We start from the raw sequence: 27,795 nt of genomic DNA, 5'->3' as shown, positions 1-27,795 counted from the left end.
CTTACCATAACATTATCAACTCTGAAACTCTTAAGTCTTTTCACCCTCACTTATCTTTTACACTATGTTCCTCCCAGCGGCAAAAAGGAATCAAATCTACCACCAGAGCTTCTTCTCTTCTCCATCAACCTGCCTCTTCCACGCTGGTGTGTGTGCAGAATATCAATCAGGGCAGAGTTGCAGCAGAGCCCCCCTTCTCAAATATAAAGCGCTTAAGTTCAGCTGCTGTGTAGCCTAAGGCCCCTCAACACGGCTTGATCCTGTACTGTAGTATTCTCCTCACACTTGGCAAACCCAGAGACTCAATCATACCTTTAGAGAAAACAATGCCTCATACTGATCCAACTGTTTCTAGGTAATTTTTTTCATATAAAAAGACCTTCGCAATTACATACCTAGAATATCTTTTATGCAACATTGCTCAATATCGTAAAGATTTCTCAAAATGAGCCACTTTTTCAGGATTGTATTTGCATTTTTGCACAGCTGCTATTTGCTGAAATGACCTCAAAAAGGGCTCACACCAAATGTAAACAAAAATAAATTCAAATGCAAAATTGAAAGATATGCTGCTATACTGTAGCTGCCAATATGAGCCGAGGTTTAGGTGTTTCTTCTGCACGGGAGCAGGAGTTTACAGTCATCACACTTGGCAAGGTGTTCTTGCTTCAGGTGGTGGAAAAGGGTTCACAGTGTTGCAGCTCTTCATCGCCACTTCTCTCAAGGCAAAATAAAAACTCGGAGACGTAACCGCCTCTACACCCAGAGCTGTTACAAAAGCTACGCATAACCCTTTTCATTTCTCTTCTCTTATCTCGCTCCATTTTCCTCCCTATCAGCCAGGAAAAGTGGGTGGTGTCGAAACTAAATGGGAAGCTTTGTGAAGTTTCATTTACATAATTGAAAGTTGCATGTTAAACTTTCTATCATATCGGAGGATTCGATAGATTTCCTAGAGCTGGTGTTTGCTGTACATTGAGCCAGTATGAATACGGACTAGATACCAGTCAGATTTGCCCTGTTGACCTTGTTGTTGCAGATGCCCAGCCCACAGATGCAGAGCGAGAGGTGTGGGACCAGGTGGACGTAGTGCTGAAGGATGCAAAAGGGATCCTGGACGAGCTGCAGGCGTACAAGGGAGCGGGGCAGGAGATCAGAGAGGTACACCTTTAACAAACATCCACCCCCGACTGACAGCACGCGGAGCTGCTGCAGAGTGAGGAGAGTCTGCTGCGTCCCACTGTGAAGAGATGCTGCAGTAGTTCATAGGGGGTCTTATTAAGAGCTCATGGCTCATGAGTAGTCTGGATGTTTCCTGCATTGTTGCATTATTGTTTTTCCTAATTGACTGCACCCTCTTGGCAAAGTCCATCCTATCTGAAATAGTGTAGCAGTGGATCTTTCTTTGATTAAGAAAAGTCAAAAGAATAACCTTCACAAGAGACGACTGCTGGGAATAATTCACAAGGGTTGTCATAAATTATTAAATCAGTTCTGATTCCTTGCCTCAGTCTGTTTACAAGCCCTGACCCACAAATGAAGCCTGACACTGGAGACATTTTTATTAAATTTCCAACTGAAGAAGTATTAGCATCCCATTGTTGGCTTCACACTGACCCAGAGTGAATAACGGTGGTTTTGGGAACAACAGGCTTCAGACAAATGCCTTCTGTAGCCTCAAAACTCAGCACATTATTAAACATTTTATGGAAAGCTCAAGACCACAGATTGAAAACATGTTTTCATGTCCTTTTTTTTAGGTGGAAGGAAAATAACATTTCCTTTTCCTATTCCTATAGGGTCATGAAGGACAGTTAAAATTCTTTTTTTTTTTTTTTTTTTTTTTTTTTTTTTTTTATCGATTTCGAACATCAGAAAACAAAAACTGTCTTTTTAAAATTCCTTATCAAAAACTGCTGCCTCCATTACCCACAAGGCATCTCAGTTGGCGATTCAGCCCGTTATGCTAGTAGTGGCTAACGTAGCCTCGAGCTGCCAGCCTCAAGCAGAGATGAGGAGTGGGCTACAGAGATACAAGTTCGTCTTTCTGGCTCTAACCGATTCTGACTCAAGGAGATGAAGAGGACATCTACCAGATTTCGTGCCGCTCCCACAGGAGCCACGAAAAAATCAATGCAGTTCTCCGTTTAATAGATCACTATACAGAGTTATGGGTGCCTTAAGTTTTATTAAACTGAACTTTTATGCCTATGCAATATATTATTGTGACTTTAAAACATTTTCTCTGTCACATTTTGACTAATTGTCTTTTTTCTTTTTTTTTTTTGGGTGTTTCCAGGCGATCCAGAACCCAAGCGATGAGGCGTTGCAGGAGCAGGCGTGGGCGGCTGTGGTTCCCTTAGTGGGGAGACTGAAGAAGTTCTATGAGTTCTCCCAGAGATTAGGTATGCATCTGCCTGTGCTTTGTCCACAGGAACACTGTCATATAGGCAGGGGAAAAATGACATCACTGCTTCTCAGACTGAAGCTCGCACGTCCACCGTTTCAAGTGGAACAAACTCAGGTGTCCTGTGAGAATTTGTGAGCTAAAATCCCAGTGTGTGTTAGTTTGAGCCTTCAAGAATGTTTGATGCCCATTTGTAATTCTGAGCGTCACCAAAGTGCCAGACTTGATACCGTGAAGGATGAAAGTCGACGTCCTTGATGTAAAAAGTCTTCTTTAGTGGCCTCGCAGAGACGCAACCTTCAAACATGACCTTAATTTGTTTGTATGTGCATCTGCAATATCGACTGCTGAACTGCAAAAGTCAACATACATGCGACACATACACATAACATGCGCCCAGCCTTATATAAACACTCTTTGAAAACCCCCACAGACATGCATTTCGCATCATGCTGCTTGCGTTGCATTGTGCGGCGACCTCTGTGGGGCTATAGGTTGTTTAATTAGCATAGATAAAGGGGGGGGGGGGGGGAGTAGGCTTACTGCTCCCTGATCTTCTTATGACCCCGGGGGTGTGTGGGGTGTGGGGGTGCGGGGTGGAGCCCCGCCATGCCTCAACGCCCCTCAACCCCGTAATCCCAGTGGCGGTGCAGAAGGTAGTCAATGGGAGCAGTGGGCGGCAGCAGCCTGGCGATGGCTGTTATGTAACGAAGTAGGTCACCTCCCAGCCTCAGCGGCTGCTGCTCTATTTCACTGCCTTGACTTTGGGCTTCAGGGGCCATGACGGCCTCCGCAGCCCACTGTCCCGCCTGATATGCATGAAGCTGAAAGTCCCTTACTACAGGCAGGTGGAGCGATCTGCCGAGGATGGGAGATATTATGGGGCAAGATTATGCAATTCGCTTTGCATTTGAAATGAAGGGACATATTTCTCCTGCCCCATCAACTCGTTCTTTTACCGACGCCCACGCTTGACCTAAATGTAACCCTGCTGACAGACAAATATACCTTTTCTAAAAATGGACCTGCCTACGATCCAAAGTGATATCATCATGTTGCTTGTTTTTGTCTGACCAACAGTAAAAAAAAAAAAAACACAAAAACAATATCCACTTCATGGCCTTATGAAACAGAGAAGCATTTGAGAAGCTGAAATCGGTTATGTAAGTTATGTAAGGGACATTTTTCTCCTTCAAACTCTTAGTCCTGGCATGAACACTCAAATCTGACTTAAATTTATCATTAGTGAAAAAGCAGTTTGAATTTTCTTGCTACAGATCGAACCCAGAATCCATTTTAATAATCAACATTTTACTGTTATTAAGAGAAACCGTTGAATTTGAGTCAGTCTGATTCATCGTAGACTGTAGCGTCTAGACCGTCCTCCGACCCTCCCCTCTCCGCGAGTAAAGCGCCTACATGCCCGCATTCTACTTGCCTGCTCTGCCGTGACCTGATGAGATCAGACATGTTCCCCGCGCCCCGCCCTTCCCCGACTTCCCGACATACTAGAGTGGCTCATTTCTGAGGGCCAGAAAGCAGCTCCATCTTAACTTCTGTTTTGACTGGGACGTAGAGGAAGAGAGAGAGAGAGAGGGGGAAAAAAAAAGCACCACTAAGGTTCGCTTCGCTGCAAACGCTGGCCCAAGCAGATGGGAGTCATTACTGAATGGCAAACGTGCTCAATTTACTGCACTGCACTGCCAGCGCTCTGTCTGTCTTTTAAAGTCCCCTTCACGATTATCTTAAGTAGACCGCGCTCTGACTCGGCCCCTTTCTGGGTTATGTTGACATGCTCATCGTCATATGTAATCAACAAGAATTGTAAAATACACTCAGACTAAATCTATCCAAAGTGCTCATTTGGTACCACGCAGATTTATTGCATCAGATGTTGTGCTCGTCTGGGTTATGTCATTATTGAAACGTCTCTACAGTGTCTAGACTGAATTCCGCGCACCGTCTGTATCTATAAATAAAAATTCCCTCTGGGCTTTAAAGGTATGCTATTTTTTTCTCTCTCTCTCCTTTTTTTTTTTTTTTTTACCTAGGTGTTTGAACAAGACGTGTGTTTTAATAATATTACTTGGTTGCAAGTTGTCCGCTACATTTCACTTAATCTTTTCCTCATTTCCCTGCCGGGGCTCCTCCTGCATGCTTAATTATTGCTCTATGGGTATGCTATGTCAAGGCATGGCACAGGCTTTGTATTTACTTACTGTCAAAACAATGAGTGTAATTCTGCTTGAATGAAATCCTGTCCCCCCCCCCCCCCCGTTTCATGCCAATGAGATAATTAGTCCCATGTCTCATCTGCATCTGAGCAGGAAAGCCTCTTGGCCCCCCCCGACCCCACCGAACCCACCCCCTCCCTCACTCCCCCCAGACTGGCACTGGGCCCTGGGCAGTTTGGGCACCACCGCTCCCCATTATCTGTCTGTGTCCTAATCAGGATGCTTCAGCTGGCTGACACACTAACTGCGGTTATGATCCACTTTAAGGACTAATCTTTGGCCTCATCCAGTATGAGAACACAGCAGACACGCTGCCATGCATTTTATACCTAATGATTATTTTCATTATTGATTAATCTGTCCACTGTTTTTCCAAATAACAAATTATTATTAAATAAATAAAGTGCCAAAAAGACAAAGGAAAAAACAGCCTGTTTCAGTTTCCCAGAGCCCCACGAGACGTCTGCAGATGGCTTGTTGTGTCCAACCAACAGTCAAAAACCTAAAAATATTAAATTTGCAACCGTATAAAACCATAAAAAATCGGTTATGTGAATTGTTGTTGATTAATTATGTAGAATTGTAATGGTTTGTTGATTGACAGAAAATTAGCAGCCAACTATTTTGATAAGCGAATAATCGTCATTTTTCAACCAGACATCATCTGGTAACGGATTTGCTGCTTTTCTTTGTTATATAATAAATTGAACATATTTTGGACCATCAGGCTCTTGTTAATATTTTTTTTTGACATTTCGTCAACTAAAGAAATAATTAATTGAGAAAATAATGGGCAGTTTAATAAATAATGAAAATAATTGTTAGTTGCAACACTGTAATTCTCTCAGCTGGTTTACTAACCAATTGCTGCTGCAGTGTTTTACGTTTTAGACTTGAATATCCATCACTCTGCCGTGCTGCATACAGTATTTGTTCTTCCTCACGACCTTTGCGTCTCATTTCTGGAGTGCAGTGCTGATACTTCAGCCGTTAACCGGGCGATGCGAGTGACAAAAACCTTACAGTGAAAGATTTTGTAGCAACACTGACTGATGACCTTTGGGACTATACACACATCAGCCAAAGTGTCTCAGTGCAAGGCCTTCCGTCGGGGTCCTTACAGACTGAATAAAAACACATATATATATATATATATATATATATATATATATATATATATATTTTTTTTTTTTCTCAAAAGAGCTGACGTCTCTGTGCGCATCTTCTGACAGAAATCTTATTTTCCTCACAGAGGCGGCGCTGCACAGCCTCCTGGCAGCTCTGACCAGCGAGTCTTACGACGACACCACTCAGCACCTGGAGCGGGAGCAGGCGCTGGCCAAGCAGTTCGCAGAGATCCTGCACTTCACACTGCGTTTTGATGAACTCAAAGTAAGACACCCGTTCCTCCAACAATATCCCAAGTGTGGGGCGCCCTGGGTGGCTCACCTGGTGGAGCGCTGGCCATTAGGACTGCTGCATGTCATCCCCCCTGTCTCTCTCTCTCTCTCTCTCTCTCTCTCTCTCACCACAAACTTTCCTGTCTCTCTCTTACTGCTGCTCTAATATAGGCATACCCCCCCCCCCCCCAAAAAAATATCACAAGTGTCAGTTTCTGCATTTAAACCCACCAAACTCACCTTCAAGATGTTGATGTAAACTCTGCACTTTTCTTCTGTGATACAAACCAGACCTCTTTGTCGCCCTACAAGCTGCTGATGCCCTCGAATTGATTTTTGCTCTGTGCAATTTTAAACTGCAGCCAGTGAACGCATAATTAGCATTTAATTAGAATCCTGATACTGCTCTGCTGTTTATAATACAGTGGATGTCAGTGGAATGGCTAATAAGGGTTATTGCGGGTAAAGAGGTCTGCAAATTGTTGCCGTCCCGAGCCGAGTTCTGCATAATGTGGCAGGTTTTTATTAATGATGGAGGGAAGGAAACTTTCGGGAAAAATGATTCGGCTTGCATTCGGACGCAAATTGCTCATGTGCAACCCAGAAAACACCAGGAATCAAACATGGGTGTCGGTTGAATGCCTGCTGTCAAAAACATAACCGTGTAAGCGCTCATGATCAGACAGTGGGTGAACTGGTTCCCCGTGCACCCTCGCTCCTTGGATAACAAAAACCCCACTCCCCTGACACCCAGAGGCGATTTGCTGCGATGTCCCAATTAGTGCCCACTAGCCAGGCTGGCAAGATAAAAAAACACGAAGGTAGGGGGTGCAAGGTGGCATGCCAAGCCTAGTCATCAATCTTTCACACCCATGCAAGAGCTTCTGACCTAGTTAAAGTGTCTGTGCGGCGGGCAGCCCCTCCCTGGTGGAGCAGCCTGTCTCTCCTGGTGGACACAGTGGACACAGACTGAGTACCAGTCTATTGTAGCAGGATTAGCATGCTGCCAGTACAGCTTTGAATGTGACAGGCTCATACAGGAATGACGATAATTAGCCACACGATGAGCTCTCACTAGTGGTGACATTTGAAAGCAGCTCTCTGGTTGGCTGTTTTTCTATTTTAAGGGTTCACTTTGGCTTCGTGTTAAAACCACATGATTCATATTTGGAGGAGGTGGTGTCAAAGAAGTCAACTGACTTTTGTGGCTTTTATCTGAGGTCTCTCTAACCTTGCCTCTCCCTAATGAGACCCTTTTCATACCTTTCTGACAGCTACATAATTGTTGACCCTCTTGTCACATACTGTACAGATGCACAGCCAGACTGGGAATGGGAAAATAACCAAATATATCCTGACAGGAAGAGCGAGGATGTGCATGTTAAGGGGGGGGGGGGGGGGGGGGGAATAAGTGTCAGAGGATTTGAATCCAGTTCAGCAAATAAAATTATAATTGTATCAGTGTTCATTTTATGTCATTTGCCCCCTAAAGCTGCATTTCTGCCTTGTTGGCTAAAACATTCTGTCATGATGACGGCGTGTTTGATCCAGAGCTGAATGTCCTGCTGCAGGCGGTGGCACCTACAGACATGCAGAGAAACTCTGTCTCTGTTTCGCTCTCTTTATTAAGATGCATTTCCGTTTTTTTGGTTTTTTTGGCAGATGACAAATCCTGCCATTCAGAATGACTTCAGCTACTACAGGAGAACACTGAGCCGCATGCGGATCAACAACGTACCGGTGAGAACATTATATCCCTCTGTTGTTTGGGCGATGAGGATGCTGTAATTGAAGAAAAAACCTTAGCCACCAAAATCAGAGCTAAAAGAGAGTGAAAGTTTTTACCTGTGTGTGCAGTACCCACATATGTGATCAGTCTGAGATGGAAAAACACTGTAGCTATAACTTCCTATGTGGGTTCACAAGTAGACATCACTTTTCTGATCTTACTTTTTGGCCACTTTGGTGCAGTTGAAATAAGTCACATGTGACCACCTTTTTAAACTGATGCGGTGAACGTGTTGCCAAAGTGTTAGTTATTTACACATCCAGCAGTTACTGAGCAACATCATCGTTCGTTTGGTGCCACACAGTCAGTCAGTTTCTTACAGCTTTCTTTTTTTTTTTTTTTTTAAACAGCTGCCTGCTGCAGCCAAAAGTGAAACTAAGAACGAAGTGAAAGGTGAACTGAGAGAAGACAGCGAAATAAAAATAAAAAAATAAAAAAAAAAGTTAAACTGCCAGACAATGAGCTTGAAACTCACTATAAACCTTCATAAAGCAGATTCAGCCACTTTCAAATTGTCACATTGTTTTCACACTGTCAATTTCTACGTTGTTATTGTAAAAAACATATTGATTATATCTGTTTTTAAATGGTTTCAAATCGAAAAGTTTGAGAAACACTGGTCCAAAATGTCATTGCCTGTTATAGCGTTAAGACTTTCAAACTGTTGTGAAAAACATACATGGCACATACTTGTGGCCATGTTGTGTAGTGCGTTGAACAGTTTGTCATTGAAAGTGTAATTACATAATGTTATTATTCATTATTAGATAAATTACCTATATTTCTGATGGCAGACTTGTCATTATGGCAATCACCACTATCATTTTTACATGTCTTATTGTAGTTGATTTAATGTGCGGCATGTTTAACAGTTATGTGCAAATTTAGTTGTGTGCCACCGCAAACATGGTAGCATTTACGTCCACTCACTATATTTAGCAGAGATGAATAATGAATTCATTTTAATATAAAAATCCTCCTGTCGTTGTTCAGACAGTCTGTAATTTTGTATTCCTTTAATGTCTCCATGGCGCTGGCCCTGATCAAATTCAAAAATGTGCGTCATCATGATTCATCTAAACTCAGACCTGAGCCCCTCAGTTCTCATTATTATAATCCCAGTACAGTTCAGACTGCGTCGGTAGAAAGGCAGGAACGATGGATTAAGTTTTCAGACTGTTTGGACACCCGGGGGTCGAGAGGAGTGCGTCAGGACACCGGCTCACGACATGAAGTCAGAACATGAAGTGAGACCCACAGGTAGTTTCAGGGAGGCTCAGTAACGTGTGGCGGGACGATCTGATCCCAAATCAGTTGCACGGCCCAAATCCGCAATAGGTAAAACATTAAATCCAGGTTAGTGTGGCTCGTGAAGAGTAGATGACACCCTGTGGGTCTTGCTCTGGTTTTAAGTAAACGTATTGTGGTTTATTGGTGGTGTGAAAGCAAAGCCGACCAACTACAAACTTCTCATTAAGATGAACGTGAACTTAGAATAGATTCAAGAGTGAAACTATTCAATTCATCTGATGGATTTTCCCCAAGTTTAACCAGAGAGGTGTTTCAGTTTATTTCCTACTCTGTATATTTAAATGTTTCCTAATTAAAGCTGCTATTAACAAACGCAGCTCCGCTCAGCTCCACAGAGCTTTTCAGCCTGTTTTAGCTCATTGTTTTGTTTTCCTGGGGTTTTGGTTCAGTCTGCCTGCTCTCACTGTTTCCACTGTACCGGCACCAAACAACAGGCAGACGCAGTTGGCGTCCACCTGGTGAGTTGGTAGGGACCATAAACGGAGCTAAAAGAGAGTTCACACTGGACGTATTCATCAGACGGACAGAGACGCGGTTCAGAATAAGTCGTACTGTTGTTCCGTACCTGCTGGATGTGAACAGATAGGAAACTGTTCACTGACGAGTTCAGCGTATCAACTCACAGACTTTGTCCTGTTTCTAGCCGCTCATCACTAATTATGAAGCTCGCCCTGCAGTCGACTAATCGCTCTCATAATCAGTTATTTCTTGTGAGCTCTTTGACGGTAGAGAACATAAACACACACAGTATTTGCCTGGGATTGATTTCCCCAACACGTTCCATGTGACACTGATGATGCAGGATGACACCGGCAAAACTTCCCAAGCAATTAGTTACCCGGCAGCCCAAATCACCTCACATGTACAACTTTAAAAGGCAATGATGTATTGTTTCCTTACAAGATAAATCAAATCACAGGTGAGAAAGTAACTGAAAAGACCCGCCGGTGCAGCTTAAACAGCATAAACAGTTTTACTCTAGGGCCTTAGAAAGGAGCAGCTCAATCAATACTGGGTAAATGTTGTAGGATGTTTCCTGTATTGATTGCAAACAATAGGTCTTGAGATATGAAATTTACAGACTCATTCACTCTCTGGTATCACACAGGCTCTTCTTCCCCACGTATACATTTTTATTCAGGGGATTCAAGGACATGTAAAAGATAGCTGGTTCAGGGAATAGTGAGATTTCAGTTCAGTCCCTGCGTGTGTCTGAAACTGCTCTCAGTTTTGACCCGTCTGACGGGAGGTTTTATTCTCCAAACCGGAATATGCCATTAGGCAAATGGGCCCAGACAAGTTGTTGTTAGGACCTGTCACTGCCGTCCTTCCTGGCAGCTCGGTCTCGCACGGCAGCAGCGTTTTAGTCACCGCTCAACTGAGTCATTCAGAAGTCTGAGATGAAATGCATCTGTCCCCACGGTAAACAGTTTTTCGAGCTCATAAGCCCATCATTTGTTAAAACATGAATCGGTTTGAAAATTTTTGGGGGAGATTATTCATATTCTGTCAGCGTTCCCATAAAAAACAATAAAGGCACGAAATGTTCTTATCATTTAAATACGCAGACAAATTTAGAACAGGCTGTTCAAAAGACACCTTGTTCTTTGTTATCCGCCAGGTGTTTTCAGTGTCTCGTTCAGTCTGAAATTGTAAAGCAGCAGGATGTGTTAGTCAGCTGGGGAACCAGGCGGAGCAGGAGGGGTCGGTGATATGATTTATATCAGGATTTTTCTGTCAGGATTTTTCTTTTTTTTTTTTTTAATTAAACGGCTTTCATATGCACAATCACAATCTAGTCAAGCTGCTTGGTGACGAGTGTGATTCCAAACAACAAGAATCTGTTTCCAGATAACATTTTATGCTTTGTGCCTCCTTTCATCAGGAGGGTTTAAACTAAATTAGATGATTATACATTTTAATAACAAAATTGCCATTATACAATATCATCGCAGTAGCAACCCACAGCAGCAGCTTTCTGAAGCATTTCTGCAATTATATTTCTGCAATAGTATCAATCCACACCGACTGTGAGAGACACGCATGATGTGTTTTTACTTTCCAACACCTGAGGAAGTGTAATTTCCATTGGCAGCCATTGAAATCAAACAAATCATTATCAGCAGTGCTTTTTAAAAAAAAAAAAAAGAAAAATGTTTACAACTGAATTTTACAAAAGGTCAAAAGTCAAGAAAAGTGGCATCTCTAAATATGTCAATTAGTCCATAACATTATCAATATATTACGTGATTACGTGTGTGTGTGAGAGGGAACCCGCAGAGCATCAGCACCAGACTCTGTAGTTCCCTCTAGCTCTACAAAAGCTTTTTAGCGTCTTTCAGCTCCTTGTTTTGGTTTTGTGACCCAACATCTTTACTGTGTTGGTTCACGCTCGCTGCAGTCGACGTGTGTTCCCAGTGAAAAGGCTCTAAAAACCTCCCTGCGTGTTAGCAGCCCAGCACCAAATTGCCTTGTAATTGGAGCAGCCGCACAGACACTCACCGCAAACACACAGGCTGCAACCTGAGGAGAAAATATAATAATATAAGGGGGGGGGTGAATCAATGAATGAAAATAATTCAGGTTTCTTCCTGTATACATTTGGAGCATGTTTGAAAACCGTCCATATGAATGGACATGCATAATTTGTTATGCTTGGACAAAGTTATTATTTTTAATTGGTTATCCATCCATCCAACCGTTTTCTGCTGCTCATGTTAGTCATTTTATAATACAAGCAATTATGTTTATATGCAGCCGGGAAGTATTGACAAAAAATACTGTGAGTGTAATTTAATCATAAAGTATTTATTTGTATGCCTCGTGTTCCCCGCTGGTCTTCTGTCGTCCTTTGATCGGTACGATTGTGAAAAAGTGTCGAGTTTCATCCCACGTGGTTTAAATAAGGTCAGAATCTGTTTAGACTGAGTGAATTGACATATTAGGAATTTGGGGTCAATTTCAACTGAAATACACAAGTACTTACAAACTCCTCATTTTTCAGGCGGAGGGTGAAAACGAAGTCAACAACGAACTGGCCAATCGGATATCTCTGTTTTACGCCGATGCCACGCCCATGCTGAAGACATTAAGTGACGGCACAACGAAGTTTGTGTCAGAGGTAAGACTGACGGGACGTACGGTGAGCTTCTTTAGCAGCTATGTGGAAGCACGCTCTCATTCCTTTTTTTTGTTTAAAAAATCTTTTTTGTCTCTTTCCAGAACAAGAACCTGCCCATCGAGAACACGACAGACTGCTTAAGCACAATGGCGACAGTGTGTAAAGTCATGTTGGAAACGCCGTAAGTGGCCCTTTGTGTTGCCAGAGCTGTTTCGCTTTTCTGTTCATTCCCTTCATGTATGTAATTTCCCCCCCCCCCCCGTCCTGCTAGGGAGTACCGTAGCCGATTTACTAGCGAGGAGACGGTGTCTTTTTGCCTCCGGGTCATGGTCGGAGTCATCATCCTGTACGACTACGTCCATCCTGTGGGAGCTTTCGCCAAGTCGTCCAAAATTGATGTGAGTATAGCCACGCTCGCTCCACCACCCCGACTTCACGGCCTGCTCTGACACTAACGGTCCGTTTCTGGTCCACAGATGAAAGGCTGCATCAAAGTCCTCAGAGATCAGCCTCCGAACAGTGTAGAAGGCCTTCTCAACGCTCTCAGGTGAGCTCGTCTTGAAATCAAATTGCGTTTTTTATTTTCTCCTACCTACAGCTCAGCATGTAATGTGATTGTAGCGCACCAGTTTGTGGTTTTCAATGAAAAGGAGAAGGGCTGCTCATGCTGCGAGCTGGATGATATCGGCGCCTGTTCATGAGCAGCAGACAGACCTCTCGGTTTATTTTAACCCAACTCCCCCTCCAGTGCAGCGACTCATTCTCCGCACAGTCCACCGAGGATCTGTCCAGCTGCGAGCCCCTCCGCGCTGGATTCGGGTTGGGTGTCGAAGCCTCTCCAGAGAGGCCGATTACTTCTGACACCTCGTCCCCTTATAGTCTCCCAAATTTTACCCGGCTTGTCTAACGCTCCCAGCTGCTGGAGCTGACAGGGCTGCTTCTGCGTCAATCTCACATCTGTATCTGTGTCTCTGTACAGGGACCCGAGGCAGGCCGGCGCTACCCGGTCACGTTAGGTCATTTTCATGCAAAAGCTGCCATATCTTCTTTCAGTGATTACGTGCCCGATCTGACAGGCGATGACAAAATATTTTAGTTGGGCGCAGTGGTCGAACGTAACAAAGTACATTAACTCAAACTTCAACGGACTCGTGCTTGAGTACTTCCAATTTTTGCTACTTTATACTTCAACTTCACATTATATCAGAGGTCAGTGTCGTACTTTTACTCCACTACATTTATCTGACCGCTTCAGTTAGCTGTTACTTTTCAGATCAAGATTTAACATTTAACATAAAAAACATGATATATTAATAAAACAAACTGTGTAGTTGTTCACAATTACATTGAAGGAAAGCTGCAGCTAACAATTATTTGTGTTTTGTGCAGCCAACAGTTCAAATCCCAGAGGTATTCAGTTTACTATAATGATATAATATATAACTATATAAATAGTAAACTAAGAAAAAAGGCAATATTAGAATCTAAGAAGCGGGAAGAAAAGGATTTTAGACCGTTTTCGTAAAAAAAAAAAAAAAAAATCACTCAAATTTAAAATTTATCATTTAGTAAAAAAAAAAAATAGTTTTTTGATGGTTTGACTTATTGATCGATAGACTAATTGTTGCAGCTCTACTGTTAATCAAAGAGAAAAGTGCACAAATGAAAACAGATAAATACACACTGCCTCAGTTAACAAGTGAATAATGTCATATATATAATAATTATAATTGCGATTCACTTCTGGTTCTTTAAGTAGATTTCGCAGATAAAACCTGTAAGCCTTTCACTTATAGAGTATTTTTAGATTTCTGTTTTGGTGCTTTTGCCTAAGTTAAGGATCTGAATACTTATTCCACCTCTATCTGTACAGAAAGACGATGAGCGATCCAGTCACTGATGCAGTTTTTTTTATTTTTTTTTTCCTCACCTTGCAGGTACACAACCAAGCATCTGAATGATGAATCAACCAACAAGACTATCAAGAGCATGCTGCAGTAGGACTGAGCTGCTACAGCTGCTTGCCTCACACCCTGCTGGGGGGAAACACGACTCTCCTGACTGATGTCGGTGCACAGAATGTTTTTTTTTTTTTCTCCTGGCTTTTTTTTTTTTTTTTTTTAAATGTAAAAAGAGCTACAGCTCCGCCCTCTTTTATATTGCAAAATGCTACTGCCATTATGAACGTCTTTTTCTGTGCCAAAAAGATGTTGCTGTAATGTTTTCGAAAGAAGGCCATGCATCAATGGCAGCTAATGAAAGCATTGTGGATCCTCTGGTGTTTTTAAAAAATATCTTGTTTTTCCCTATATAAGGGACGGGAGTGCTTTGACTTGAAAATTTAAAAAAGAGAGATATATAGAGAAGTATATATTATTTTTGTTTGATTCGTTATTTAATATTACATCTTCTGCATGATGAACATTGTCTTTTCCTTCTATTTAAAAAAAACTAATGGTTCAGTTGCATTTGTCTGCTCGGTTGTGCATTATTACTTGTTTTGTTATTGAAATGGTACTTGTCAAATGAGATTTAAGAGTACTGTTTTTATATTTTTTATAGGTTTTAATTTTGTGCGTCTCTTTTTTCATAGTTGTGTTGTATTTTTCATTTGAAAACTTAAAACTGTGATTTGTGCAAAATCAAATTAAAATTGGGATTCTGTACTGTAAATGGACAGTATGTTGTGGCTGGAGAAATTAAAAGGAGAAGTCTTGTTTTCTACAACCGCCTTGTCAGGTTTGATCTTATCTCATTGTCACTGGCAGATGACTGAGAAAAAGTTTCATTGTAAAGGTTTTTTTCTTTCTTTCTTTTTCTTTTTCTCGTGTGAAAAGTTGTGAGATGAACATTCTCACGCTCAATCACAAAACAGGCAGAGAGGAAGAATGTGTCAGATCTGCCAGCTTGATTAAATGAACACAAAGACGCACAGAGAGGTAGTTCACTGAGCGAGATGTGAGGACCGATTCCGAAATATAGATATCTCCTCTGTTAAAAATAAATAGAAGGATATACCAGGATTTAAAATGGCTGAATGTAGCTGCAAAGTCAGTTATTTCAAGTGGAACCGACGCAATTGCATGATGCGGGAGGTGAGGTTAATCTGCGCAAATGTTCAGCACAGACTTAAAGTTTGGTGAACTCAAATTTGCGAATTCATGCTGTTGTTGTCGTCTTAAATGCGGTTCTGTTCTCTGAAAGGTCAGCACAGAGTCAAAAATAGAGGAAGCTGCCGTAACTTATTAGCTGTGTTACATTCGCTTTTATTAAACCTTCACTGTCCATTCAAAGAGTTATCTCTGTCCAGGTGGAGACTTACCTTTAGCTCACATGTATTTACCCTCTTCAGTAACTTTTCACTGAACAAAATGATGTAGATTGGTACAACAAACAAAAAGCCAGGTAAACAAAACAGTAGAGAGAAAATCCAGACGCTCCAGCAACTGACTGACTAACGCTAACCTGCTAGCTACAGCAGTTCACCAACCAGCCTTGCGAAAGTAAATATTAACTCGTGCATGTATAAGAAAAACCAGCCAAGAGATGACGAAAGAAACTTTATAAATAATGCAAATTCTGGTGTTGCATGTAATTGTTTTTGCTAACACTTAATTTGTAATATGATATTCGGTCGTAACCGTTAGTTGCTCTCTGCCTATGGTGGCCTTAATTGGTTATAAAAGTTATTTATTAGCAGTAACCTTGTTTTAATGCTCTGAGCAGTAAAATACAGCGCATCTTTGTAGCATCCATGTTTTTTCCACATTCTGCCTTAAAAGAACATGAACTCAACAAAGTTGGAAGAAAAACTTCGTCCAAGGAGCATTTGAACGCAGCATAACTCATGGTAAGAAAGTGAATTTCCCCAGATATCAAAGTATTCCTTTAAGCAGTAATGTGTCAGCATTAATAATTTGGGACAGAATAGTTGAAGCTTAATTAAAAGTTAAATAAATAAGACAATAAAAGTAAAGTAAAAAAGATTGTGTTTCTCTTTGTGCTTTTTCATTTGGGCCATTTTCTTTTTTGTCTTTTGTGACCACCTGTCTACTATAGGCTACTTAAGAGCTTATTAAAAAAATGTAACTGCATGATTGCATGATGTCAATGACGAGTGGTCATCTCCCTTTCATAATAACAAGCTTCTCTGGACCCATTATTCTTTCCCCTCCACATTCAAGGTTCTTTTTCTTTTGAACCCATCCTTCAGCAAGAGAGAGCAATTGAAATATGCTTTCAATTCATTTTCACCCTAACCTTTCGGTTTTTTCCCTCTTTTCAGCAGTGCTTCAGAGTGAAAAGGGGGCTACTCTTGGGTGGGCACTGCAGCACTATCAGCAGAGCGTTGGAGAACTTCTCAGGGTCAAGGAGAGAGAGACGGGGAGGCAGCAGAGTGTGGATGGGTGTGTCCTCTGCAGCATCACTGCACTAACAGACACGGGAAAGGAAGGAAATGGGGAGGGAGTTGAAGGAGTGAGACGTGGGGGGAAAAAGTGGTTCAATCTTGGGTGGGTTTTAAAGTCCTTGAGGGGAAGAGTGGTAAAAATGGAAAGTGCTGCCTGGAGCTTTTGTTGCAGCTTTTTTAAGTGGAAGAATGCAGCTCAAACGAGGTTACAGAGCATGCAAGACTCACAGAAAAGCTGCCTGTTTGTCACTGTGACATCTTCTCAGTGGGCAGCTGCAACCTTGTCCTGCTCCCGCCGTGACACTCGATGCAGAAGCTCTCACTCATCCTGCATCATCAGCTGCTGCAGGCGGAGAGGGCTGATGTATTTTGATCAAGTCAAAAAAAAAAAAGGGTCTCAAATCTCCACACTGCACTTTGTGTCCAGGTGGTGTTACTGAGCGATACAGCGATTATCCTCCACCATGCTATGCACTTAACATTGTTTAAAAAAAAGGTCAAGTTTCATCTGTAAAGCATGAAAAAAGATAAAAGCCTCATGGATTACAGTCTGTTCATGATCTGAATCACACATAGTACGTTTTAACTGACATGAGGCTGTGTGCATGTATTTATTTAATTCCTTTTGTTGGATATCACCTGGGAAGTATATATGTAATATCCAACCACACGTTAGGTGCAGTTGCAGGACGGTAAGGACAAAGTCCTGCAGTGATTTCAAGCCTCCAAAATTTTAATGAGGCAACATTTTGACCTTCAGCTTTTTTCATCAGGCAAATTTTATATCAGGTCTCCTGTACAAGCCTGACAGAGACCTCGACCTTGAATGTGTCGATTCTGTCTTCTGTCCTTTGAATGTACAATCATGAGCCAGTTTTGAATGCTGTGTGTTGACTCGCTGGATGTGGTCAAACCTCTTTATGTTGCTTTTACATTTTGTATTGGCACTTCATTTTTCATTTTAGGACAAGGTGTGTTTTCCGTAGCAGGAAAGAAATGACGACCTCTAATCTCAAATACAAAAATTTAGTAGTTTGTAACAAAGATGTACAAGAGTTGACCTTAGTCTGGCAGTTTATTAGCTGAATAAGATTTTTTTAAATCATTTTTTGATCTGTAATATCCTCCAGTTGCGAGACTCTAGATGTGTTTTTATTTTAAGCTAATTTAAGGTGCGCCTCTCCTTACACTTTTCTCAGAATCTTTTTTAATATATATATATTTTTATTATTATCATTATTATTTGATCTTCTTGCAGGTGTACAGGTGCAACTTCCTGTTCGTTGATGTGTCCTTGAGAAAGAGATTTTGCTGCTGTTACACATCCGTCTTTTTCCCCGACTCTGTTTTTGGGAAATAATAGAACAGACGTCATATTATGTCTCGGTAATGTGTTGGGTCACCACGAGCCACGTCTCTATATCTGTACAGTTGGGGATCGCCGCCATTGTTTGGTGATACTCCCTCATGTTGATGACGGTGTTGAGAGAGTGCTGTCGGTCCAAATCTGCCCGTAGGTGTTGGAGATCTACAGACTGCGAAAGTCTCGTATATGATTCACATCGTTTTCATACTCATCAGATAACTCAGTGAGTGCTCTGCGGAAACGCATTCGTTTTGTTTCTCCACTCATATATTCAGGTTGTTGTCACCTGTCTGAATGTGGTTTCTATTTATTCTTTTAATTAATTCTTGTTGGGAAAATGATAAAACACCACCTAAAACCAGATCCTGTGTCTTCTTGAGAACAGCATCAGAAGAAACCTGGAAACTGCAGGATGAATTTAAAACAAAAAAACTGAGTGGGTACTGATCAAACCCTTCAAATGTCTCTGAACTTTATGTTCCTCAAGCCAACGGTCCGCCGTAACCTCTTCCACGTGAGTTATCGCACAGTACAGAAACGTCCAGAGGAAGTAAAGTATCATGCTAGTCACACCTCGCAGAGAAAAGTTCTCTTTCTCATGACCACAATCGCTCAGAGCGCAGAGCACAAGTTGTCACCATGTGGCTTATGATATCACAGTTAGGGCAGAAAGAAGCTGAGGTGGCTTTCATGGAATATAGTTTATGATTACTGAAGTTAAAATGCAAAGACTGAAAGTGTGTGAGGAGTGAGCATTGGATACAGAAATGATTGAACATCCACCTTTTGGAGTTTTCGGGGGACTTGCCTCCTCTTTCTGATCGTAATGAGGCCTTTTCTGAATACACACTCAGTTTGAGTGATGTGCCTCTCACGTTGCTTGACAGTTTGACATTTGGACTATTATGTGCCACAGTGAACTGGCACAACTGTCAGTTATTTCTGAGTAAAGAGTTTCTTCTTTTATTCCGGTGAAAACCCAAGCAGCCTGAGAACTGAGTTCTGTCCATAAACCACAAGGCCCTAACACATTGCTCATCTGTCTCTTGGGTGAGACAAGTTCACTTTTCTGAGAAAGACAACGGCTATCCTCTGAGACCACCCCGCCACCCTCTCAACCACCCCCTTCACACACAAACACACTGTCACAGATGCAGAGCCCCCCCAAAATCCCACTTCCTTCTGTACGTTGCTTTAATCGGGGGAGTCTTAGTTAATCAGTCGTGTCAAAACATTAACGGCTCATTGAGGATCACATTTCATGCCAGCAAAACTGAACCAAGGGTGCTGTAATCTCGGTCCGTTGGGCAGATAGGACTATTTGCTTGGGCAAAGCATCAGTGCTTTATCAGGAACTAAGAGTCAGTGAAAGTATTGCTACACATCAGTGAGAGGGCACAGGCCCATGCCAAGTTCCTCTAAAACACTGTCAAAGAAAATGGACGTTTTACACCCAGAAATATGCCCTTTTTTGTTTTTAGTGAACTTCTGCAGATAAACATAGAAAAACGTTTAGAGTTCAGACAGACCGGGAGGACAGTCTGTCCAAAGGGATTCAATAATAATCACTTGCACAGAGAGGAAAGTTCAGTTATAAGACCCCACAGTTTTTCTGTTATTCCAATAAAACTTTTTTTTTATTACATGTGCTAATAAAAGTGAATAATCAGAATAATGTACTTCTACTGCAACAATTTTGATAATTGATTAATTGTTTGAATCCCCTTCCAGCTTCTCCGTGGTGAAGATTTGTTCTTTTTCTATATGTTATACAACATAATGGAAACAGCAGAGGACACAACGGTCTTGACTAATTCTCCACTGGTAGCTGTTCTGGAGCTTTCAGTCATATAGCACAGTCTTCCTCATAAGACTTACATGGAGTTGCCCAGCTGCCTTCAAAAAGTAGATGTGGTACAGATTTTGACCTTGGAAACAGAAAGTTGACAAAATAATTTCAACTCAAGGTCCATTTAGTAGCCGGTGACCCAATCTTGTCAGCACACCACTTTGGTCCTGAAATAAATCAATAAGTGTTGACAGATCGCCATGAAACTTGGTACAGACATTCATGACGTCCAGAGGATGAATTCTAATGACTTTGGTGACATTTCAGGTCAAAAAGTTCTTTGGTTTGTGACCAAAGAACTACAAAGTTCGGAGCAAAAACAACAACATCTGCTTGTTAGAATTGCCATTGTGAGCGTGCTGATGTTAGCACTGTTAGCATTGTTAGCATGACTGTAGCTGTAGTGTGCACAATCGGGTCACGATGAAAAGCAAATGTTGTGACTCTGGTGTTAATTGTTTTTCAGGTTGTTGAATTTTCTGCTTGTATTTTGATCAGAAGCGAACAGGTGAAGTAACTGCAGTACTGAGTGCATGTAAATGATGATGGGATCTTGTGGGTTGTTTGCATTTTCTATGTTCATATGTTCACACTTCGCACCCTTGTGAGAAGAGTGTGACATGTGCCTTCAGTAGTTGTCATTTCCTTTTTGACAGTAGAAATCATGTTCCTGAATGGCTGGTGTGGTGACCTGCAACCTCACGCTGCCGGTCGCTACACCCGCCATTCACACGTGGCGAAACTGCAAACAACAACTAGTCACCAATGTAAGGGCACTCTGTGTAGATTTAGGCCAAAGTCGACAGCAGCTCTACTTAAGTCAGAAGTGAATTTTACTTTGCGTATATATAAAAAAACAAAAAAAACAACACTGGCATATTTACAATGTATATATTGTATTACTTATATTTTGTTTTATTTTTATGTTGTGGGTTTTATGCTTTTGTGTTTTCTGTGCACCTGCAGAGCACCTGGTAGCATTGGTTTTGAAGAGGCCCAATAGAAGTGCAGTTTACAATTTCACGATATTGCCTTGCTGATGTTAAAATGCTAAAATCATAATAATCTTAACTTCATTAGCAGTCAAACTATTATTATTTTTCCATTTATTTAGCATCTATTAAACAGCAGTTTATAATCCTGTATGTCCTTTTAGAAGTTGGGATTATTAGAACTAGACTAAGGATTAGAGCTAATTAGAAAATTTAGACAGATTTGCCAAAGTTATTTCCAATCTAGTAAGTATTAATTGATGATTTAATAACCATTAATTACAACCTTGCAAACTATGGCTTTTTAGAAAGTTAAGTCATGAAATTTTGACAGACGTTTTCCCATTCAGACAAGCCAGTCACACAAATGTGCTCTGATTCCAAACTAAGAATAACCTCAAAGCTTGGTTCAGATTAAAGCCTGGCTTGGGCATCCAGATGTTTTTGTACGTGTATACAAAACTGTCATGCTCACATTCACTTCCACTTGCATTTTTGATACACCCTGTCTATTGCAATATCCTCAGACGGAGGTCCTGACGGAGGGAGTCGACCGTTTTCTGTCTTTCTGTAGGACCATAAATCATTGCTCTGAGTCCTGATGACTGTGCAACTGTGGTTACAGTCTCCACAATGGAGGTTTGTCTCCAGCCATCCTGTCACTGAGTAATATCCGACAGAACGGCACAATAATCAAATGAGAGGCCCGGCTGTGTGTGAAATCTGCTGGTGTGGTCTCACCAAGTTGTTGTGTTTCAGTGGTTGTCCTGTTCAGGCCAGAATGGTGAAATAGTTTCAGTTTTTTTAATCTTGGTAACAGGAAGTCCTGGGTACGACAGTTTGGAAATGTCTGAGACCCTTGTGACACCTAAGCTGGAGACAGCAGCCAGTTAGCTTAGCTTAGCAAAGATACTGGAAAAGGTGTGGAAACATAGAGCCTGGCTCTGTCCAGATGTTACAAAATCTACCCATCTGCACCACTAAAGTTCACTAATTTAAAAAAAGTTTTGACAGCTTCTTGCATTGAAATCACACAATGCACCAAAGGGCTCTTTCCCCATTGAAGGTTTTTCTGCGGAGTTTTTCCAAACTGTGGGTTCAGGGATGAAGGGTGTTGTATGCTATAAATCCCCTGGAGGCAAATTTGCATTTTATGATATTGGGCCATATAAATAAAATTGACCAAGATCACTTTCAGTGTTTATGTTGACCTTATTAAGAGGATCGGATATCAGGCAGATGGGACTAATCCACATTAAATACAGTTTTAAAATTCAGTGCTTGCACTATCAGTTACATTCATTAAATCACAGCGGGTTGTTGACTCCATTTTTAGTGCCATGGCAATCCCACGTTCCACACAGTGAAATATATAAAAGTTAAATATGGAAAAAAGCACTGGTACTGGTACACATATAGAGAAAAACTCTTAAGATCCCTGTAGTAGTATTTATGTAGTGCCGATAAACTGGCCATCTAAATGACACCTCAGACATTAGTATGGATCTTTAACCAGCCACATTAAAGGCATTTGTATCCAAAGGCTGATGAGGTGTATTTATATTGAATTATAACCAGGCTGTGTGTATGTGTGTGTGTGTCTGTGTGTGTGTGCGTGTATGCGCTGAGGAAAGGGAGGGGCGTGTCAGCCGGTGCAGTGCGCTGCTGACTTTAGCCTGAGCCGAGAAGCTCCAGCTGCTACTGAGCGTTCACATTACTGTAATCAAGCCCTGTTGGCAGCAGTTACCCTGGTCCTCTCCGCCTCCTTCGTGCTTCAGAGTCATGTTACATTACTAGAAAGGGCGCTGCTGAAGACGCCCAGCTTAAATAAGAATTCTGGGTCAGAGGATTTTGTCACGTGAGGTTTGATAGGTGCACTTGTCCAGTTAATTTCAACAGATTCATGTCAGCAAGAAAAAAGAAAAAGAAAAGAAAAGAAAGACAAGGCAGATAACTCCCCCAGAATCATGCAAGATTCAGTCTGAAGTAAAATGATCTTGCTTTTAGAGCTGAAATGATGACAACTATTTGTTAATCAATTAATCTTTTCAGCCATATTCAAGCATAAAATAGTGAAAAAACACCTGCACATTCTCCGGTTCCATCCTCTGAAATGGCCAGATGTGCTGCTTCTCTTTGTCATATGTCATAATAAACTGAAATCCTTTGGGTTTTCGACTTTTGGTCTGACAAAGCAAAACATTTAAAGATGTCACCTTGGGCTCTGCAAAGTCCTTATTGGCATTTTTTTCACAATTTCTGCCATTCTGTAGACCAAATGATACATCCGTAAGAAAAAAATCCTTAGTTGCAGCACTACTTGCTTCATTTTTACCATCTGAAATCTGTGTATGACTTGCATGCATTTTTTTTTTTTTTGCAGTGCAGAGCCTTCACCAGCAGCACTCATCTCTGACCTATTACTCCGCAGGGCGTGTCACATGAGGAATGAATGGACACCAGCATCTCCAGCTGCAGTCTTGCCTGCAATATTTGTATCTTACAAACTGGAACACGTTTTTTTCTTCTCTCTCTTTTAATTAGAGATTTAACATCATGACACTTCATAATTCACATCTCCTGCAGCGGATAATCAAGGTCGCAGAATGAGAATCTGACTGTGTTGTCCCGGTGTGTCTATTCATTTCTCTCTGGCGTAACATCCTTTTGACTGATACAGTCATGATGCACATGGCAGAGAACTTCCAAATATCATTATAATTTTGACTTATTCACACCCACTGCGTAACACACACACACACAAATACAATCATACACACACACACACACACACTCGGTCTGGTCGTGAGCCTGCAGGTGGTGCAGTAGCATCAGCTTTGGCTCGCAGCTCTGTCTGTCGGGCCTCTCCCTGACTGGAAGAAGAGCTGCTGACTGGAACACATTTCCTCCGCTCCGGTCTGCGCTGCAGAGGGAAAACACTGATTCAGCTCTTATGGGAGAGCCCAGTCTCTGGGGTTAGCGGGGTTGGGATAACACCACCGCTGCTAAAGACACCCACATCCCATCCACATCGCTCTCTGACACAGTACAGCACACGCGTGAAGATTTTTAATATGACACAGGTATCGATTTGCTGTTAAACGTGGCTAAATCTGTTAATCAGCTGCACATAATCAAAGCTGGCCTCCGGTGATGCTGATGATTTTTCTGCTCATGTTTCTTAAATGAAATACATTTTGTGCTCTTTTCTATTTAACTTCCTCTGATGTAGAAGCCCAGGGTGATCTTCAGGGCTCCACTAATGTGTCAAAATCTTAAATTGCTGTTCACAGTTACTATTTCAACTTGCAGTTTTGAAGAGGGAGATGGTTGCGAGTGTGTGAGAGTGGCCTCAGGGTGATGATAACTGACTGATCCCGCCTGCTGGGTGGACGACCTTCTCTGGTCTTTACAGCCTGGCAACACCCTTACACCTTCTCATGCCCCTGCAGAGCATATCATGCCCCCCACCCCCACCCCACCCTTTCCCTCCTCCTTCTTCTTTTCTTCTTCTTTTACAACACTCCTCCTCAGCAACCCCCTCCACACCCCACCCCCCCTCAACCACCAACCCCTCATCTTCGTCTGCTATTCCTACATGAATAATGCAGGGGGCCTCCTCGATCGTCGCTACCGACATGCCATGGCATGTTTTATTCACACCAAAGTCAGACAGATCTCCCCTCACCACTGCCCAGATCCGTGAGCCGCCCGCCATCCTCAAAGACATCAGCGTCAGCTCGGTGCGTCTGCTCGCTCCGTCTCCTTGACCCGCACATCCCCTGCAGAAGGACAGCCACCACAGTTTTAAATGGAAGTGCAGAGCTGGAAGTAAATATTTGGATTTAATTCAGGACACCCTGTCACATCCTGCTGAAAATAAACGCTCCCGATTCAGGCATCCATTTTCCATCCCATTTGCCTTCTGTCGTCTGTCGTTGTTGCTTGTTTGTGTCTTTTCAAGGTGGCATCGCTTTTCTAGACTTTTAGAAACGCTCCTTTCTGCTGTCTCCCAGAGACCGTCCTCCTGTACGAAACAAGCCCACAGGTTGTCTGTGCAAGCAGCTTTTCATGACCCATAGCTACGGGTGCAAAGGAGGAAGTAAGGTGACGCAGTACGAAGAGTTACAAAGTCCACACCGGGGGGAGGGTTGGGGTGGATGGACACAGGACGACTGCAGTTCGTTTCCTGTTTGAAACCATAACCATGTAGTTTCTACGCCTAGACCTAACGAAACCGTGACTGTTCCACAACCTTAACCACGTGTTTGTTACTGTAACCTTGACGACAAAGATCCAGCACGCCTGCCGCCGTGGGGCAGATGCACCTACAGGTCGTATCAGAGGGTACGGACAAACGATCTTTAAGGTCGTTCAGGTATCAAAAACCCTTTTTCTTAGATTGAAATGTTTTCGATGCCACATTCTTTGGCTTTAATGAATGAACAGGTACCACACACACCATGCACCAATAAGGCATCCTTTATAAAGGGTTTACTAGTTCTAACTAATATCTTTATTAATAGTGAGGCATTTATTAATACTTAATACTGAGAACTTTTTTAGGGGTTCCAGGTTGTAAAAATTCTCTTGCATGTGGTGCAAATAAAATGTTTATTGTCAACTTATTAAGAATTTAGTGACCGATCCCCAGCATTATTTCCCATTAGAAAGAATAAAGGACTTTTTACATACATTACTTTGGAAGCTCAAGATTTGCTCTTAGTAATGGCTGATAATCAGTCTATAAAGCATCAGTGAATAACTGATAAACTATAAATACAGAAACAGTAGTTACAACTTATAACAGGTGCTTTATACGGCTCAATTTTATGCAGTTGAATGTGCTTTATTTGGGAAGAGCTATGTTCTAACTAATGTTTCATTGTGTCTTTAGTTCAAAGAGCAGCAAACAATGTTCCAGTGCCAGTGTTTACCTGGACCACGCTCCTGAAGGTGAGTCGTTCCCCAAAGCCAACTGTTTTGTGTATCACTTGAACGTTCATGCACTCACGAGTAACCACCTGTGTTCCTGTTTTGAAAACAACACGCTTCCCTTCCTCTAACTGACGGTGTTGCCACATCAGAGTTTTTCACCCTTATCTGACAGTCTGATCGCCTTTCGCTCATTGTCTTATGGCGTGGTCTGAGAGCTGCTTTGGTCATGCATTACCGACCCTCCATGGCCACGTCACTGGCGATGACAGGACTTTGATGAACCGTTTGTTACCCCACGGGACTCAGGTCTCTACACCTTTCTGAGGTATTTGATTTATTATTCATTTGTGTTCCCGTTGGCCTTGAACAGTCATTAGTGGGAAGGACACTGGTTCAATTCCAAGGATTTCTGTGCCGGTTTGATTCCGTTTCATCACGCAGTCCAACGACATTCAGCTCAGGTGGGCTTGAGAATAATTTCAGTAAAAATAACTACGTGAACTGTCTCTACCACTAGAACAGGTTAAATGGCAAGGACTCAGGCGGATGGTTCAGCCGACTCTTTGTGTCGGCTTTCACCAACAATAATCTCTTGCATCATCCCGTCTCTCCTTAGTATGCATCCCCAAAAAATGATCCCTCACCTCTGAGTGGTGAAACGTCCAGTGTCCAGATGGTCCGCCATGGCAGCCTCTTCATCCTTGGAAGCGTTTATTCAGTGCTGCTAAGATTGGCTGTTACCAAGCACAAATACTGCTCCATTATTTCTCTTAGCAAAGAATACAAGCACCTTTACTATCCCAAATAATGAAAATTGAATTCCATTATTGTATTTTGATTTCAGAGGCTTTAATTATTAAAGTAAATTGAATTTTTTCACTCACATCTCCTCATTTGAACCTGTTTTATAAAGACAACCTCACCGACCCACATACAGATAATACTGTTTTGTTTCACAACAGAGACTTCCAGCAAAATATACAGTATGTATATATGAGTTACTCCTGATGACAATTATGATTAAAACATGACGTATGTAGCTACATCCAGTAAGTGGGTCAAAGGCATAATGTCATTTCTGTGCTTTTGACTGTACATCATTAATAACTCCTTTTCAAACCCAAGACTCTTTGATTGAATAAAAAAAGAATCAGGAGATAAACGCTCTCACCAGGGATGATCTTAGTATTAAAAAACACAAACTCCCACGCTGTTTCTCTTACTGTCGATATATTTATGCCATATTTCATGGTTTATCTTCACTCAGAAGAATAAAGTAATAATAGTGTAAATTAAATATGCAATCTGTTAGAAATCCAGAAATAAAATGTTATATAAATACTAACTGTATTTAGTGTTCAATACATGTAATACATGTAATACATGTTCTAATACAAACATTAGCCTCTCTAACATCATATTTAACAAATGACCTACTCACTAACATCTAGGTTGTATTAACTTCAGGAATTTCTTCAAATTTGGGACAAACGTTCACTTGGACTCAAGGACGAACTGATTATAATTTAGTGGCCAAAGGTGCAATTAAGGTCAACGCCACTGTGACCTCACAGACATGTTTTTGGCCTCATGAATGTGATATCGCTGCAACACCAGGAGGGGATCCTTTCGAAAAATTTGGCACAAACATTCACTGGACTGGCTTTGAGAATAAATTAAGATTGTAGTGGTCAAAGGTCAAAGGTCAAGGTGACTTCACATTCTGGGAAATGTGGTATATCTGGCACAAACATCACATGGACAAGGTTACTGTGACCTTACAAAACCCAATTTTGTTTATTTTATTTATTTGTCTGTTTAACACAAATGTCTAATAAGATAAAATGATGAAGTGATGACATTTTATATCCAAACGGTCAAAGGTCAACTTTATTTTGCAAAAACACTTCTGGCCATTATTCAACGCTAATCAAGATATTACACCATGAAATTATTATATTTTTCTTCAGTATGTGTCAA

The 27,795-nt window shown here is 41.7% G+C and overlaps 1 protein-coding gene across 2 annotated transcripts in view; it reads left to right on the top strand.

The window, feature by feature from the left end:
• Window positions 1–14,989, top strand: part of fam49bb (family with sequence similarity 49 member Bb) — a 37,848-nt gene extending 22,859 nt beyond the window's left edge. Inside the window, exons 2-10 of one of the 2 annotated variants that reach the window (XM_056364807.1) lie at window positions 1,040–1,161; window positions 2,300–2,405; window positions 5,894–6,033; window positions 7,704–7,781; window positions 12,146–12,262; window positions 12,364–12,443; window positions 12,534–12,660; window positions 12,739–12,809; window positions 14,200–14,989. In XM_056364807.1, the coding sequence (XP_056220782.1) occupies window positions 1,040–1,161; window positions 2,300–2,405; window positions 5,894–6,033; window positions 7,704–7,781; window positions 12,146–12,262; window positions 12,364–12,443; window positions 12,534–12,660; window positions 12,739–12,809; window positions 14,200–14,263 (905 nt within the window). In that variant the 3' untranslated portion in view covers window positions 14,264–14,989. The remainder of the gene's footprint in view (window positions 1–1,039; window positions 1,162–2,299; window positions 2,406–5,893; window positions 6,034–7,703; window positions 7,782–12,145; window positions 12,263–12,363; window positions 12,444–12,533; window positions 12,661–12,738; window positions 12,810–14,199) is intronic. The other variant, XM_056364808.1, reaches the window with a different exon arrangement.
• Window positions 14,990–27,795: the final 12,806 nt, after the last annotated feature.

This window comes from Seriola aureovittata, chromosome 20, assembly GCF_021018895.1.
Source record: "Seriola aureovittata isolate HTS-2021-v1 ecotype China chromosome 20, ASM2101889v1, whole genome shotgun sequence".
Lineage (NCBI taxonomy): Eukaryota > Metazoa > Chordata > Actinopteri > Carangiformes > Carangidae > Seriola > Seriola aureovittata.
The sequence above is the reverse complement of the archived record's forward strand: the minus strand, read 5'-3'. Positions and strand labels throughout refer to the sequence as shown.